We start from the raw sequence: 16208 nt of genomic DNA on the forward strand, positions 1-16208 counted from the left end.
CAATTGGGTCATCACATCTTTCTTGGGTCAATAAGCTAAGTGAGCGAAAATGATGACTAACTCTAACTACGGTCCACAGAAAATTAATAACAGTTAAACATACGTAAAACAAAAGTGGACTGGGTCTTGTAATTTAAACTGCTTCTAGCCTTTGCAGCATGTGACACAGCCGCAAAAACCCAAAGATCACTTCATGTCTCCAAAAGAGGAATGTGGTCATTTTACTTGGCATGGATCTTGAGCTTTGAATCAACTACCATCAGATTTCAAAGAAGTGGGAGATGAAACATTTCAGTTTTAACAGTTCTTTGTGTCTGGATTCCAAGAGTGTAAAAGACTGGTTTTGCAAAAGGCAAAAAAAAACGCATCTTTTTCAGATGTGCATCCACATTAAGCACAATGTCTTCTATCCACGGACTACACTTGAGAGGACTGCTCAACTTTCACAGCAAAATTATTTGCTGCCAGTTAGCTATAGCCCTACAAATCAAGCAATGACATGTAGCAACATAACAGTTTTCAGAAGACATAATGCTCATGATATGTATGTTTTATATTAAAATGGATGTCTTCCTGCTAAAAATATATAGTCCCAGGACTAGAATTGCAGCATTAGTCAGCTCCTAAGAAACCCTGTGTTGTATAAATACATTTGCACTATAACATGTGTAAGTAAAAGCTTTGTGGTTCTAGAGTTGATATGCTATTAAATTTAGTGATCTGAATTTTGCAAAGACTCCATCTAGAAGTGGGAAGTGGGCAGACTAGGGGAAAGAGAAATCACATGCCATACCCATCCTGAAAGATACAATGAAAAGCAGTGCAGAGGCCTGCAAACATTCACCTCTCAGCTTATTCTTCCACTGAAGTATTTCTGCTTTTAATAGTCATCATGCACTTTAGCAAAAGTCAACTTTATAGTTATATGCCTTTGCAAAGTCTGGAACAGTGGGAAAATGGGGAAATCCTATTGCACAAAAACGAATTTTGCAATGCAAAAAATATTTTTTGGGATAATTCAAGCCTTTATGTTTATTTCAGTAAAGCCAAATCCAGCAAACTATTTTCAGCCAGGATTAGTCAGAACTAAAAGGTTGGACTGTTTTCCTTCAGAGACTGAATGTCTTTCCTGCCTGCAATAGGCCAGTGTGTTCCAAACAGAGTAAATGGAATTGCCTTCAATTGCTTGTCTCTTTCTGGCATTTTTAATGCAGAACCCTACCGACAGAGTAAGGTTTTGCCGCCTAGAATGTAATTATTCTTTTCACTCATATAACATGGCATTCTCACAATGTATCAGCTTCAGATTTTCCTTCAGAAAAATCACAACATGGGGCATAATGTAACGACAAGAAATGCAATTTCATTCTGCCAGAAATTCTTAAAACTCTCTCAAAAATACCTACTGGACGGTGAAAAAGTGCTTCTAATACTTGCATTACAGCTATCATCTGTTTCGTTTGCTTTTACATGAATCAGACAACTTTGCCAATCTAAAAATCCAACATAAACATGGTCCAGATTCTTTATCATCAAGACATACTAGAAAAAGAAGGGACTCTGGCTGGGGGACCACCATCTAAATAAGTTTCTTTTCAAAATGATTTATGTATTTCACACATTTCGTGACCTGTAGCATATTCAATATCCAGGGAGTACCTACAATTCTCAGATTTTAACTCTAAAAGAAATATTTCTGTCCATCTAAACTAATATAAAACACATGCTCTTCTTTTTCCAAGAGTTAAGTGAGCTGTCTGAGATTGTGCAAAGCTGCCCTGTGATCCCAAGGGTGATGTCCTATTTGTAAACCCTGAGGGTTTCTGTTAGGTGTAAAATGATTGTGAAATCATTTAAGAGTCATATTATTCAAAAATAGTAAATTTTGCCAAGAAACAGAGAGAGTTCCAGGATCTATGTTGTGAAGGGAAAGCCAGGGAGAAGGAGACACCATGAACACTTCCTTCAACACCAAAGGCACATTCTCCTCTTGCTTCTCTCTCTTTGTATCTTTCTACGAAATTCTTTCTCCTTAAAATTTGGTGAGATCCTGTGAGATTCTGCTGCTGTAGTATCCCTGGATGTTTCTATGCTGGCTATAAATCATTAACTAGTCTCACAACCCGTTGGGTGCAATGTGCAGGCATGTGGGTGCATGCAGCAACATTTTTACTAGCCAAGTTGCTAAGTGTGAGTTCCTTTCCAAATATGAGAACCACCCCTCCCCCAACCCCAATACTGGCTCAGTTATTGGAGGGAAGAAAAGAATCATTGAATATTTGCTTTGGAAAAGTTAAAGCTTGCTGGTGGTGTGGTGTGTGTTCCTCTGCCCTGCACATTTCAGCAACTTCAAGTTGGTGCCTGGCAGGGATCTATTTTCCAAGATTTTGAACAGTGTGGCAGATTAACCTCCCCTGATGTGATGGATCATGTACATTTGCAGAAAATAATCTGGAAGTGGAGAGATATCCCAGCCGCTAATAAAGAGACCTTCCCCTTCTCCAGGTTGAAGAGGTGTCAAAGCTCATGAATACCCAGGCTCCCAGGCATCCAAATGCCATAAAAGAAGAAAACGTCCCCTGACTTGTAGGCCAAGTTTGGAAGACACAGGCACTTTCAATGAACTCTCGTGGGCTTCGGAAAACTCACCGTACACTTGTTGGGCTTCTCTCCGGAGTGGACTCTCATGTGGATCAGCAGTTTATAGCGGGCGTTGAACGGCTTGTACCTTCGAGGACAACCGGCCCAGAAGCAAGTGAAGTCTTCGCCTTTGCGCTGGTCTATGTGCACCTTCTCTATGTGCCGCACAAGCTCCTCCTGCTGGTCATACAAGGCGCTGCAGTCGATCCAGCGACAGCAGTGCTTGCCCCCGACGGCGTCGTCCAGCTCTCCGTCCTCCTCCAGGGCCGCCTGGGACAGGGCCAGCGGCTGGGCGTGGGGGACGAGCTCTTGGTGGTGCAGGTGCGGGTGGGCATGGTAGGGGGGCGGGGGACCTTGGGGCGGTGGTGGCAGAGGAGGCAGAGGGGGCGCAGGGGGCAGATTCAGGGCGCTGCCTGGGAAATCATCCAGGCGCTCCGTCTTCAGCAGGCTGGCTGGCTGGCCGTCGGGGCCCGGCAGGCCATGCTGCACCACCATGTTGTTAACCACGCCGGGCTGGAGGGCACCGTGCTCCAGCTGCTGCATGCGCTCGTACTCCAGGGCGCCATCCTCACCGTATGCCGGGAGCGCCAGGCCGCCGCTGGGCACTCGCACACCCTTCTGGCTGCTTTGCACCGAGCACGGCTGGGGAATGCAGCTGCCGCGCACCCCCAGGAAATGCCCATAGACCTCAGGCTGGGGGGACATGTTGGCAGGGGAAGCCCTCGACCCGTTGATGTAGGCAACCAAGGACGTGGGCGAGGTGCGGATGATGGTATTGAAGTCTATCCCAATGCCATCGGACAACGGAGACAAGGACAGCGCTCTCTTCTTGGAGCGGGCTGAGTGGGACCTGGCCGAAGAGTGCCGGGGACTAGGGTAAGGAGAGTGGCTATTTTCCATGCCAAAAAGGTAGGATGGCAATGAGTTAGAGACACTGTTGCTGGACATGGCTGTCCCGGCAGGAAGGCTAAGGAGATCCCCTAGATCAACGCCATTCTGAGAGCCATGGTTGGAGGAGAGCGAAGGGAGAGTCCTGTAGCCATGAGACCACTCTTGTTTCACGCTCAAGGCCGACTGACTTTCTGTCAGACTCAAAGTCGTGGACGCCAAAGACTCACGCGAAATAAGGGACCTGGAACAGCAGCCAGAATGGGGGAAAAAAAAGAAAAGACAAACATTTTAGCAGGATATGGATTGCTTAAGAGCTAAAAGAACATTGCAGTGACAATCCCTTAAGTATTTCCCCTAATTACATTCTAGGCTAAACACACATTCTTTGGCTAAGATAAAATCCAAGGCTTTTAGTCCCAGGTAAATAACATTTTACCAAGAAGAACAATAAAGGCTAATGCTCACTGGAATAATAAAACAAAAGATCTATTGTTATAAATAATCTTAATACTTTAATGATAATAAATAGTCCTTGCTTTATTTTTAAATATCTTTTTTAATGTAGGGGAAATAGAGACCTTGGAGTAATTACTGATCCCTGCCAAAGCAAACCAAATAAGCAAGTATTTATTAAGCACCTACTGTGTTCAGCATGCTACAAATAGGCATTGCAGGAAGTATAAGTCTAAACAGAGTCCTAGCCTTCAAGTAAAACCAATTGGTGAGGTAAAACATAAACCCATGCTTGATTCGAAAAAAAGTAAATCCTCAAAGTCAAAGGGTCATCCAGGGAACCTCATAATAATTTCACAAATTTGTTTCACTGATATTAAGGAATTTTAAAGATTTCTTTAAAACATAGCAATTTACACTATCAATACTCAGTCACAACATCAAACCATCGCAGAAAATGAAAAAATATACAAACTACAGCTATAATTTAAAGGAGTGACAGTCTGCACTCAAGTCATATTTGGAATTACGCATTTGGGCTGTGCAGGGTTTAATCACCCTCACTAGTCTAGAATTTTTCAGGAGCTCTTGTCCTTAAATCAAAGCAGCTGTGGGCCAAGAGCAGATCATTGGCTTTCAGTAGTTGACTTTGTAACAATTCCTCTCCTGTTCTTCTAACCCTTGAGAAAACATACCTCACGTATCACAATATTTACCTGCATATCAAAATGGTTTGTAACGTAGTCTGGCCACTTTAAAATTCATTTTGCTTTACTATAGCACCATTGCCTTAAAAATCATTGAAAAGAAAAGCTGTGTCCCTTGGATAGAAAATTTGTCACCAAGAAGCTAGACACACCTCACTGTATTTCCTGACTCAGACATGGTATATATCAAAAAAAAACCTGGCTTATTTATATGTACCTGCATTGGTTTTCTACAGAGATCTTTTTTCTGATGAAAAATTAATCAAAGCAAAATATCATATAGAATGTCTATCTTCCCAGAATGAACCCATTTACGACTTCCAGCTGTTATACAGCAACCTGTTGCGAAGGAACTGAGGGAAAAGAGAAGCATTTTCATCCCACCTGTTCCTCTACTGCTTTTTACAAAAAGGAAGCCAGGAACACTATTTCCTACAAGCATGAGATATTAGCAAGAAAACGTCTTGGCTCCAAAATGCACAGTATAAGGTGATAGATAACACCATTATTGATGTGATGTTCCCATCGAGTGAAGTAATGTTTACCAATGACAAACACAGCAGGAATTTAAATCTAGTTGCCCTTGACATGGATTTATTTCTTGGTCCACATCCTTATATACGGGCTGAAGTCCTTATGCTAGCCCCAAAGTGGTTTCTGAACCATCTGTTTCTTAATTCCCCATGGACACTTCCAATTCTTTTCCAAGCACACCCGCAGCATGCAGCTCTCCCTGCAGAGCTCAGCTGAAGGCTCCTGGTGATTAGATGTCAAAGACCTTTTGAGTCCCTTCCCCAGGGAGATTCAAGAATTGCTTTCTGACCCAAGCCAAATCAGTAGTCGTATCATGTATGAGGCAAAGACAACTGACTTTGCTTTACACCTTGAGGTTGAAAGAGTTTATAGAACATTCTCAAATGGTACATTTGCCTGGTCACCGTCATACTGGAGCATTTCCGATTTTTAAGCAGTGAATAGCAGGCAGAAAGTATTTTACCCACCTGTATATACTTTGCATTTGAAATTACATTATTTGGTTTGAGGGCAGCCTATAGTAAGACATGTTCATTTGTTCCATAGTTGAGAGATGTTTCCTATTTTTCTCAAATTACACCTAAGCATGGATCAGTTTAAACTTGAGCGTGACCCCATGCAAGCACACTCCTTAACTCCTTGGACATCTCAGTTTTCTAAGACAGTTATGATACATTTTTCAGAAAACAAATCCTATATTCTATTCAGTAAGGTAATAATATGAACAGAGAACTCTCTATGTCCAACACCTAATCAGAACAAAACTTGGAACAAATGGCCTTTACCTACTGGCCCTCCTCCCTCCTGCGCGATTACCCAGATCTTTTAATCTTTCAAAGTTCTAATCCACGAAACCTCCTCCAAATACACTAGCTCTCAGTAAGAGTCCTCTTTCCAAAGAAGTTATATATTGTCTGTACTGCGCCTTAAACATAGCTAACTTCAGACATCTGTGGGTGTTATCTTCCTCAGTAAAATTCAAAGCCATTCAATAGAAAGGATCATTTTAATCTCCCCCAGTACCCAACTAGAGAATATTAGATATATGATAACTTTTCAAAAATTGTTGATTAAGAAGGTGAATAATCAATCAATATAATGACAACTAACCATCATTAATAGCTTACAAAGCATTTTCCCTATATACGATCTCATTTGATACAACCTGTAAGTAAATTGGATTTTTTAATAACTTCTATTTTATAAGAATAAAACTGAGGTTCTGTGAAATTCTTCCCAGTGACACCAAAAAGGTGGGGTGGGGGACTAAAGTCCTTATAGAAGTACAAATGAAGCAGGATTTAATAGGCAGTCACCTAACTGGATCACATACATCCTGTTGTTGTCCCCATATCATACCCCGACATGTGGTCCATAATGCTCTGCTTGATTAAAAGACCCAGTATGACAGGCTTAAAGTCACACAAGCTATGATCAGAACCCACATCTTCTGTTCTTCTTATGCAACAATATACTGAATGACTGTGAAAGATTCCAAAGGACTCTTGCCTATAATCCCTGCTGCTACCCACACCAGGCCTATGGGAAAGGAAGTGACAAAGAGCTGTGGTTCTATCACCACACTGAGAGCAATCTCCATTTCCATATGCTCATCTGATCCTAAGGATAGTATTTCTGGTGACTGGTTAATTTGGAGCTATATGTGAAAGGAAAGAGATATATAGCTCAAACAAGATAAAAGCAATATGAAAAACTCAGAAACTATCAGTATAGTAGTTTAGGGTGGCTGGTGAAGCAAGAGCTCACTAACTCTCACAGGGCCATAAGAGGCATGACGACAAAACTGAATTGCTTAGTTTAATGTCAAACTCAAAAGAAATATTAACTTTCAGGTCACATGAAATTCCTCAAAATGATGCTCAAGAGAAAGAATCCGTATACATACGTGTGTGTATGTGCATGTGTGTGTGTATTATGTGTTACGGCAAAGACTAGTCGCAGTCTATCTGGAAGTTCTTGTCTATGTGCCTGGAAAAATTCCCAAAAGAACTAGCACTGCATCTGAAGACAGGATGGCGTTGTAAAATGTTAGAACTTACATAGAGCCCAGTGTCCATTCTCAGCCCCTTGGCCTCCTCTGACCTTTGTGGATACGGTCCAACTCAAAATGAAACCCTAGGAAATTCTATCCCCAGAAATCACCTCCAAGAATTTCTGGTTTAGGAGAAAAAAAATGTGGTGCCTTTTTGGATCTGGAATGACATTATTAGATTGATAGTTGAACTTCGTAACTGACAAGCTAAATGACACTAGGCAAAGCATTTAGACTTGCTGCATCTTGGGTCCATCATCTATAAAACAAGGATAATACTTGCAGGTAGTTTATGAATATTCAGTCCATAAAATATAGAATCACAATGTCTGTGAAAGCACTGGAAAAGCTAAACATATACAAAGCCCATGCAAAGTAGCATCCAATCTCTTCTACTGCCCATTCAACTTTTACTAGATAGGGATATGAAGCCACTATATGAGGTTATTTCAGCACGTCAGCTTTGTCATTGTAGGGGAAATATATACAATGGCCTCTGCATTACAGAGTTTTGGCAGTGCCTAAATCAAGAATGGCTCCTGGATCTTAAAGATGGAAAGGTATAGTTTGCATTTACCATTTAGTGAGGCTAGTCAGAAATGGTTGGGAAATTAATAAAGGCAAATATATAGCAGTTGGGCATGACTCTCATCATTGGATTAAACAAAACCCAAAAAAGCTTAGAAAGAGTGCTTTTTTCTAAGATGAGCACTCTAGAGGAAAAATACTCAAAGGAGGTCAAAAGAAGAAATGCAAACAGTCAATAAATCTATGAAAACTATTCAATATTATCAATAATTAAGAAAATGAAAATTAAGATAAAATAATTTGTACATCAAATTGGCAGAGTTATAAAAATAACAATATCTAGTATTTGATAAAATATAGGGAAACATAAAGTTTATAAATGATTAGGCCTTTTCTGCAGGGCAATCTGAGAACACATATCAAAAGCCTCAAACTGTGCACTTCCTATAACTCAGCAAATTTTACTGCTATAAGAATTTATTTCTAATAAGTAGAGATGTGCAACAACAGATTTACAGAATTGATTGAATAAAGTAATACTTATAATATTGAAATAAAGAGAAACAACTAAATGCCCAGTGATAAAAGACCAAGAAAAAATTATAATTTTATTTATATACTTTTTTGATAAAATGGAATCTTGAGGGCCTGGCCCCATGGCTGAGTGGTTAACTTTGCATGCTCTGCTTCAGTGGCCTGGAGTTTCACCAGTTCAGATCCTGGGCACAGACCTAGCACTGCTTATCAAGCCATGTTGAAGCGGCGTCCCACATAGCAGGACTAGAAGGATCTACAACTATAAATATACAGCTATATAAGGGGGACTTTGGGGAGAAGAGGAAGAAAAAAAAAGATTGGCAATGGATCTTAGCTCAGGGCCAATCTTAAATAAATAAATAAATAAATAAATAAGTATAATAAAATGGAATCTTAGGCAGGAAGAAGTCATTATATGATGCTGCAGTATTTTTTATTACAAGAGAAAGTGTGTACCTTAATTGAAAAAAGTAATTATAATACTATGTAGATTATTACATATCAGTTTGGTAGAAAGGAAAACCTACGCTTATGATGTATGTGTTTGCATATAGCCAGAAAGATGGATATCAACATTCCACCCATGATTGCCTATGAGTGGTAGAATTCAGGATGACTATCACTTACTGCCTGGTGCTTTTCTACATTTTCTACAATGAGTAAGAATTACACAGAAAATCAGGAAAAAATAATAACTTTTACAGCTTTCTTTAGGGCGACCATCACTCAGACTGAACAGTTCATGCTCCATTCCCCACGCCCCACACGCCCCCAATGAATAAAACACAAAGCTGATTCTCTCTCTACCTTCTCTTCATCTCTAGATGGCAAAATGCCTTCAAGTTGAACTGTTGCCTCCTATCCTTTCTCTCCTCTGTTGGAACACGCAAACCAGTTTAAGGATCACAAATAAATGCAACCTTTCCACATTGCTAAAAGTAAGTTCCATACTTCACCAAGCCACTTCCCAACTCCTGTTTCTTTGCTCATCCTGCAAAGAATGATTTCCATAGAAGGACTCACAGAGTACACAGTCAAAAACATATGGCAATGAATCTTTAAGATGTTGTCTTTTAAGTATATAGAATTATGCTAAAGAATCAAAAATGCCAGAAAACACTGAGATAATGACCCTTCCCTGGATGACTCGTGAAAGGAACTGCATTAGATACATGGCTGGAACATCCTGTGCCCTGCCTCCCATCAGTTTCTCCATTAATTATGACTCTCTGCCTTCAAGGCGTGGGCTGGACTTGCCACAGACAAGAAGCTGAAGGCTTCCCAATGACACTCCACGAGTACAGTTAATTTTACAGGCAACACTCAGCAAGTCTGAGGAGTCCCTCAAGGCATAATCATCAATGGGAAAATGACAGCAGCAGCTTCCCATCACAAAAAATCTGAGTTGAAAAACAAGTTTCAATCTCAGGAAAAAATTGGCATAAAAAATGACCTAGGAACTATGATTTCAGTCTCAAATAGCAGGTAGGAGGATGGTGCAGAGATATAAGAGGGGGAAGGAGGGATAGGAGGAAGAGGAGGAGGAAGGAGAGAAAGAAACCGGATCCCTGAAATGCAAGGCATCTCAGCAGATTCCAGCCCCCAAAGAAGAGGAAGCAGAGGTCCAGAGAGTCAAATTCCTTTGCAAAATCACAGTTACAGCAGAGCCAGGACTAAGAGGCAGAAACTTTGAACTGCGTTTCTCTAAGACGACTACTTACAGAAGATGAAATAATTCATTTCAAACAGAGAAACAGAACTTACACATTGTACAGTATTTTGATTTTATGTTCCCTATAATATCAACCTTGAGAAATATAAAAATTTGTCTGAGGGAGTGATTTCCCTTTCCTATTCAATGCTCTCCCATGGAGATAGATACACAGCATTTATCAGACCTACTGATTCCATCACCTAATCAGACTTGTGTTGAAATTTTATGTAACTCATACATGAAAGTATGTTTTCCAAGACACATCGTCAAGTCTGTAAATTCATGATTTCTAACTTTACTTTTTCTACCATCTCCCTAAACTTCAGCTATTGTATTATGCAGACAGTAGGTACTTAATAGATACTTGTGTAGATGGGTGGATGGGTGGGTGGATGGACAGATAAAACAGATTGTAAGGCAGCCTGGGGACACTGCAACATATACACTGAAAAATGAGCAGGTAAGATAGACGTGCATGGAACATCCCAATTTTTTAGGATGATCCTGCTTCACCAGGAATTGACAGATTTACACACTGGGCTTTTATCACTGAGGCCCCAAAATCTCAAACTGGGCATTCATTTCACTCATACTGCAAGACAGCAGGCAGTAAACCATTCTTCCCAATTAAGATGATATTACGGCATATACTTAGTTTTTATACACATTCTCCTATAAAGTTCAAATTGAAAGAGTTGCTTGAATGAGTATGTATGTGTTGTGTGTGTGTTTGTGTTGTGTGTGCACATGTGTTACGGAGGGGAAGGGAAAACACTCATGGGGTGTGATTATACCATAAGAAGGGGGAAAAAAAAAGTAACTTGAGACCTGGTATCTGAAGGAGGTATATTCAGGTTGGCTGCATTCATTGCCCTCTGTAAGCTAGGACTGATCTGGTTGCATGCTGTAGAGACCTGGCTTGCTGGAGGTGAAATGGGTCCCAGTCGCTGAACCATCATGGGACTGCTGGTGACCACTAGATTGTTGCAGCTGCCTTTTCCAATGGACTTGCACTGAGGCCCAAAGCCAAGAGCCCCTAAAAACAAATGAATCAGGTTAGCTTTCATGTCCCTTACATCAGAAATCAGTAAATACACACATGTGCACACTTATATCAGGACTCATCTTTAGAGATAGTCCTTGGATTATCTTTTTTTTTTTTGTATTAGTGATACCAAAAAGTTTTCTCTAATTCCAATGAAAAAGCCATAATGCTACAATAGAAACTTTCCATAATCACCACTCATATAAAATGTGCTTACATTTTGCTCCTTCTATATAAAAGTGCCCAGTTATATTAAGAATCATATTTTATCATCTCCTTCTCTAAAGGGTTAAGGTGGTAAGTAGATGGGATTCCTTATATAAAACCAAGTTTTTTCTAGAATAACTAATATCTTAAATCACCCAGTAAGGAAAGTTGACACTGCTGAAAAAACTTGTTTAACTGGTTCACTTCATTCCAATTCTGGCCTTTCAAAAAGCCTCTCTGAAAGGACACAGTCTGTCTGTGTCTCTCCAATCTTGATTTTTTCCTCATCCCAACACATTGTCATTGGACATATACCCAATTTAAAAAAAAATCAGGATGAGAGCCATAAACAAAACACTCATTCCAAAAGCAGCATGGTAACCAAATTCAACATAGATTTTTCATTTCATTAGTAACAATCTTTGAATGCAGTAAAATTTGGTACATACCCAAAGGGGAAAGAAAAAAAAAGAAACCCACAAGAATCTGTGCCGTTATGGAAAAGTGAAAAGCAAAGAGGAGAAAGGCAAACACTGCCATGACTCATTTATAAAAGATAATAATAGTGGTTGAATCATTCTAGACATTCTTTTTACATGGATGTACTTTTTCAAACATTTTTTGCAAACTACCTGGTCAAGTCTCAGTGACTGTACACTCTGTTCCCATTTCAAACAAATGAAAATAAATGAGCTCAGTTTCTGGCAAATTAGGCCCTAAAATTTTCTCACCAATTTCCCCATCTTTCTCATTGATATATTTGGGATCAAAGTAGGTGGAAAAGCATCTCAGTAACTTTCCTTAGCCCTAGGGAGCATAATTTCCTATTTTGCTTTTCCAAAAATTAAATTAATAGCCAAAAAATGACTTTTTTATCTTTCGTATCATTCTCTTCCAAGAGCCCACACAACTGAAGGATAAACAAGACCTTAGAGCAATTACCATGCTCTCATCAATGAAACTGCACCTCAACAATGCTGGGAGAGTCACAGCATCTTTAGCTGGCAGGAAGCCTACTCTAGTCCAGCCCTCTGGGAAACTAAAATCCAAGTGGTAATTGACGTGCCCAAAGTCAGACAAGGACTTACTGACAAAGCAGAAACGGATTCTACAAGGGTGTATTTTCATAGCACCTGTGTGCTTCAGTTTAGATGCTGGATGCTTAGTTTCTTTCTTGGATACTTTCCAAGATCATTAGGTCCAACAGAAACTTCTCTCTGATTTATTTTTTCAGATAAAACCAGAACCTTTCCTCTACCCCTCCACTGTGGCTTATATCTGATGCATCTTCTTGTGCCTAGAAAAATCAGTTATCGTCTCTCTGTTTTCACAACTCACATAACATCGTACCATCCAGGCTTCCTCTTGACACCAAGAGTGGTGGGTACGTTTTTGTGCAATGATCAGAAACTCAAGTGTCGTTATAAATTCCAACAAGCTACACGCTATTTTCTTTTCAAACCCCCTTTTCACCTCGGAAAACGGCATTGTGATGGTTCATAGCCTAGTCCAGTATATGTTTTTGTTAGTACCATGGAGTCAATTCCGACTCCTTAGCAACCCTGTGTACAGCAGAGTAGAGCCAATCTTTTTGCACCATCCTCTCATCTTCCGGTGTATCAGACAATGCTCCACTGCTATTCATAGGGTTTTCATGGCCAATTTTTGTGGAAGTGGTTGGCTAGGTCCTTCTTCCTAGTCTTTCTTGATCTGGAAGCTCCGCTGAAATCTGTCCACCATGGGTGACCCTGCTGGTATTTGAAATACCGGTGGCATAGCTTTCAGCATCACAGCAACATGCAGCTGCCACAGTATGACAACAGATGGGGGGTGGTGTGGTTCCCTGACCAGGTAACAAACCGAGGCATGGAGGTGACAGCACCAATTCTGAACCACTAGACCACCAGGGATGGCTAGTCCAGCATATAAGACTAAACTCCCCAGGTTCCCTCCTTACCAGCCACTGCTATTAAGCAACATTAGATGTCAGGTATTCTCTCAAATTCAGTGTCACATACTCATCTAAGGAACTCAGTCATTTCATGCCTGTTTCCTCCACAATAAAAAGGTATTAATATCTACCTCTAAAACAAAGACATATTAACAGCTGGAACAGCAAACCCAAGAAATACTACTTGGTAACAAAGCATATTAATACATTATTACATCAACTATTAGATCGATGTAATAAACATTATAATATATGTACAGTAAAAACATGCACAATCAATTAAACTAGCGCCGGGTGTCGAGATTTCAGAGATATTCAGATGTGAAAATATGTGCACCTTAGAATCAATAAATACCAACATGACTGCATAAAAATTTCTTTTAACCCTTTTCTTATTCATGCTCTTCTCTCTGATTGGCACACCCTCACCCTAACTTGTCCGCTTGGTGAGCACCTATCTATCTTAAAGGTCTCAATTCAAAGATCACCTCCTCTATGACTCCTCCTCCCTCACTGCCAGCTGAGAAGATCTGACCAATTCTTCTTTTTGTCCCTCCCCCACCCCAGTCTCTCATAACACATCTGCCTCAGCACCTTTAGGGAACTGAAATATTTACATGCTGTCATCCCCTCCTCTTTTATACTTTGTTGTTTTTTAAAGACAAAGCCCTTGTTTGAGGCACCTCTGCTTCCTCAGCGCCTAGCCCAGGGCCTGTACAGTACCCAATTAAGTCTACTGATGAGGTTAAGAATGAATGAATGAATGAAAATAACAGATAGTTATACATGAATATTAAAATACTGACACATTGTTTCCACTGCAACCCTCCTGATTTTCTTTTTTAAAAAACAGCGCCATTTTTCAAAAACTCCAACTAAGTCAATCCTTTGATGCTTCTCCACAGTACTGCTAACTAGGTCTGAATGGAAGATGAAGCTAGTGGGAGTAGTAATTATAAATTCATTTTTGTGGGCTAGAATTTTAGACTGGTCAAGGTTGCCTTTGTAACCCTATACCCCAGATTCACACACTTACATTATTTTTTCACTCTGTATTAAAGAAACCCTAATCCTTCCCTCCCCAGTGTCTCCATCATTTTTACTATACCACTTCCTACTCCCAAATTCACTGGTCAGTTTGAACCTCATCTAACCACAGAGGAGTGATAGCTTCGGACAGGATCACATATGGCATCCCTGAAGCATGAGGCTACAGAGTACATTGGGAACATGTAATGTCTGTGGCCCAGCTGTGAGAATGTTCTGGAAAATGGCATCATCTGTCTCATAAGTGGAGGCAAATAACTGTTTGACCAAGACTCACTGTGCTCAATGCAACCATCTCACTCTAATTTTTTTCATAATGCCAGACACAATGAACACCTTCAGACTTCTCAGAATCGTACAGCACTTTGGAGTGTGGGCACTGGAAACAGCCCCCCTGGGACCCCACCCCTACCCCGGTTGGTTGTGTGACTTGGGCAAATTAGTTAAACATTTGTGTGCCTTATCTCTATATCTATGTCTTCTCATTTGTAAAATGAGAATGAAAACAATACCACCTCATAAGGTTGTCGTGTATTTAGCATTAATTATACACGTAAGGGACTCTGCACATTGTCTAGCACATAGTAGGTATTCAATGGAGGTCATCTTCTATTTTTGCTGTTACTTATTATTGTTCATGCCTGTCACCATTTTTTTTTTTTTTTGCTCTATTCTCTTTCTTGAAAAAAGAAAAAACCTGTTCTTTCTAATTCCTTGCACAAAACAAGATAGTAAATGATGCTGTTTAATTCTTTACCCATTTCCAATGTTCTTTCTGCCTTGAGGCTGGAGCCAATTTTTTTCAAACCAGGTGTCATCACAGATAGAAGAAAAGTTTTCATTTGGCCAAGTTTGAATGTTCCTTGGCTTGTCATTCCCTGAAAACAAACCGTACAACTTTTCTGACTACCAGATGTGCCAAACACTTGTGTGCTGGTTTTCATTTTGAAATACCGCTTATTTTTAGAGACTGCACAATGTTTTTTAAAAACGTGTTTACTGCTCAAATAAGAATCCGAGTAGATGGCATTCCGACTACTACATATATTCTAGCCAAAATCACCGCATGCTGGTGGGGAGTGAAAACGTTTTGCATTTTCAAGTTTCTGAACTGAGAGGTCATCTTAGCAGGGGCGTGTTTTTAATTAAGGCCTTCATTAGCTAAAAGGGTTCTCTGGAAGTCAAATAGTTGATTATGTCACAATTATCCCTGCTGAGGCTGCATCTTTCAGAACAATTTATGTTTATCCACTAGTGTCTCTAAAAATGACACAGATATTGGATGAACAGGAATGGCATATATATAGGAGGGGAATAGAGAGAAGTAACCAAAGATTTTTTGGTGGTGTTGTTCATTCAACCAACACTTAATCAGATGCCAACCACGCGCCAGGCAGTCCCTGGAGACAATGGTGAGCAAGATGGGCAAGGTCCCAGCCCACACAAAGCCCGCATTCTGCCCATAAAGACAAATACCAAACCAACCATTCATTATAAAAGAGGTGGTCCCTGCTCCTAGGTTGGGTCACATAAAATGGCTTTCTTTACAGGTCAAACATGGTCAAATGAGAGCAATTTCTATATGGTTCAACCTAACACATGTGCAGGGTGTTATGGAAACAGAAATAAATACATATCAGGATTTGAGTCCTGTCTCCTCCACTCACTGGCTGTGAGTGGGCAAGGTTCTCAGTCTCCATGCCTCAGCATCCTGTTCCCTAAAATGGGGATAGTAATAGTACATAACTCATAGGGTTGTTATCAAGTTTAAAGGGTGAGTATAGGGGCCAGCCCAGTGGCACAGTGGTTAAATTTGCACGTTCTGCTTCTCGGCTGCCCGGGGTTCGCTGGTTGGGATCCTGAGTGAGGACATGGCACCACTTGGCAAAAGCCATGCTGTG

General features: G+C 40.4%; 1 protein-coding gene across 3 annotated transcripts in view; it reads right to left on the bottom strand.

The window, feature by feature from the left end:
* Positions 1 to 16208, bottom strand: part of GLIS3 (GLIS family zinc finger 3) — a 446896-nt gene that overhangs the window by 290034 nt on the left and 140654 nt on the right. For all 3 annotated transcript variants that reach the window (XM_005604984.4, XM_001491923.6, XM_070248275.1), the window contains 2 exons: positions 10886 to 11093; positions 2650 to 3772 (listed from right to left, as the gene is read on the bottom strand). In XM_005604984.4, the coding sequence (XP_005605041.1) occupies positions 2650 to 3772; positions 10886 to 11016 (1254 nt within the window). In that variant the 5' untranslated portion in view covers positions 11017 to 11093. The remainder of the gene's footprint in view (positions 1 to 2649; positions 3773 to 10885; positions 11094 to 16208) is intronic.

Source organism: Equus caballus, chromosome 23, assembly GCF_041296265.1.
Source record: "Equus caballus isolate H_3958 breed thoroughbred chromosome 23, TB-T2T, whole genome shotgun sequence".
In the NCBI taxonomy this organism is placed as follows: Eukaryota; Metazoa; Chordata; class Mammalia; order Perissodactyla; family Equidae; genus Equus; species Equus caballus.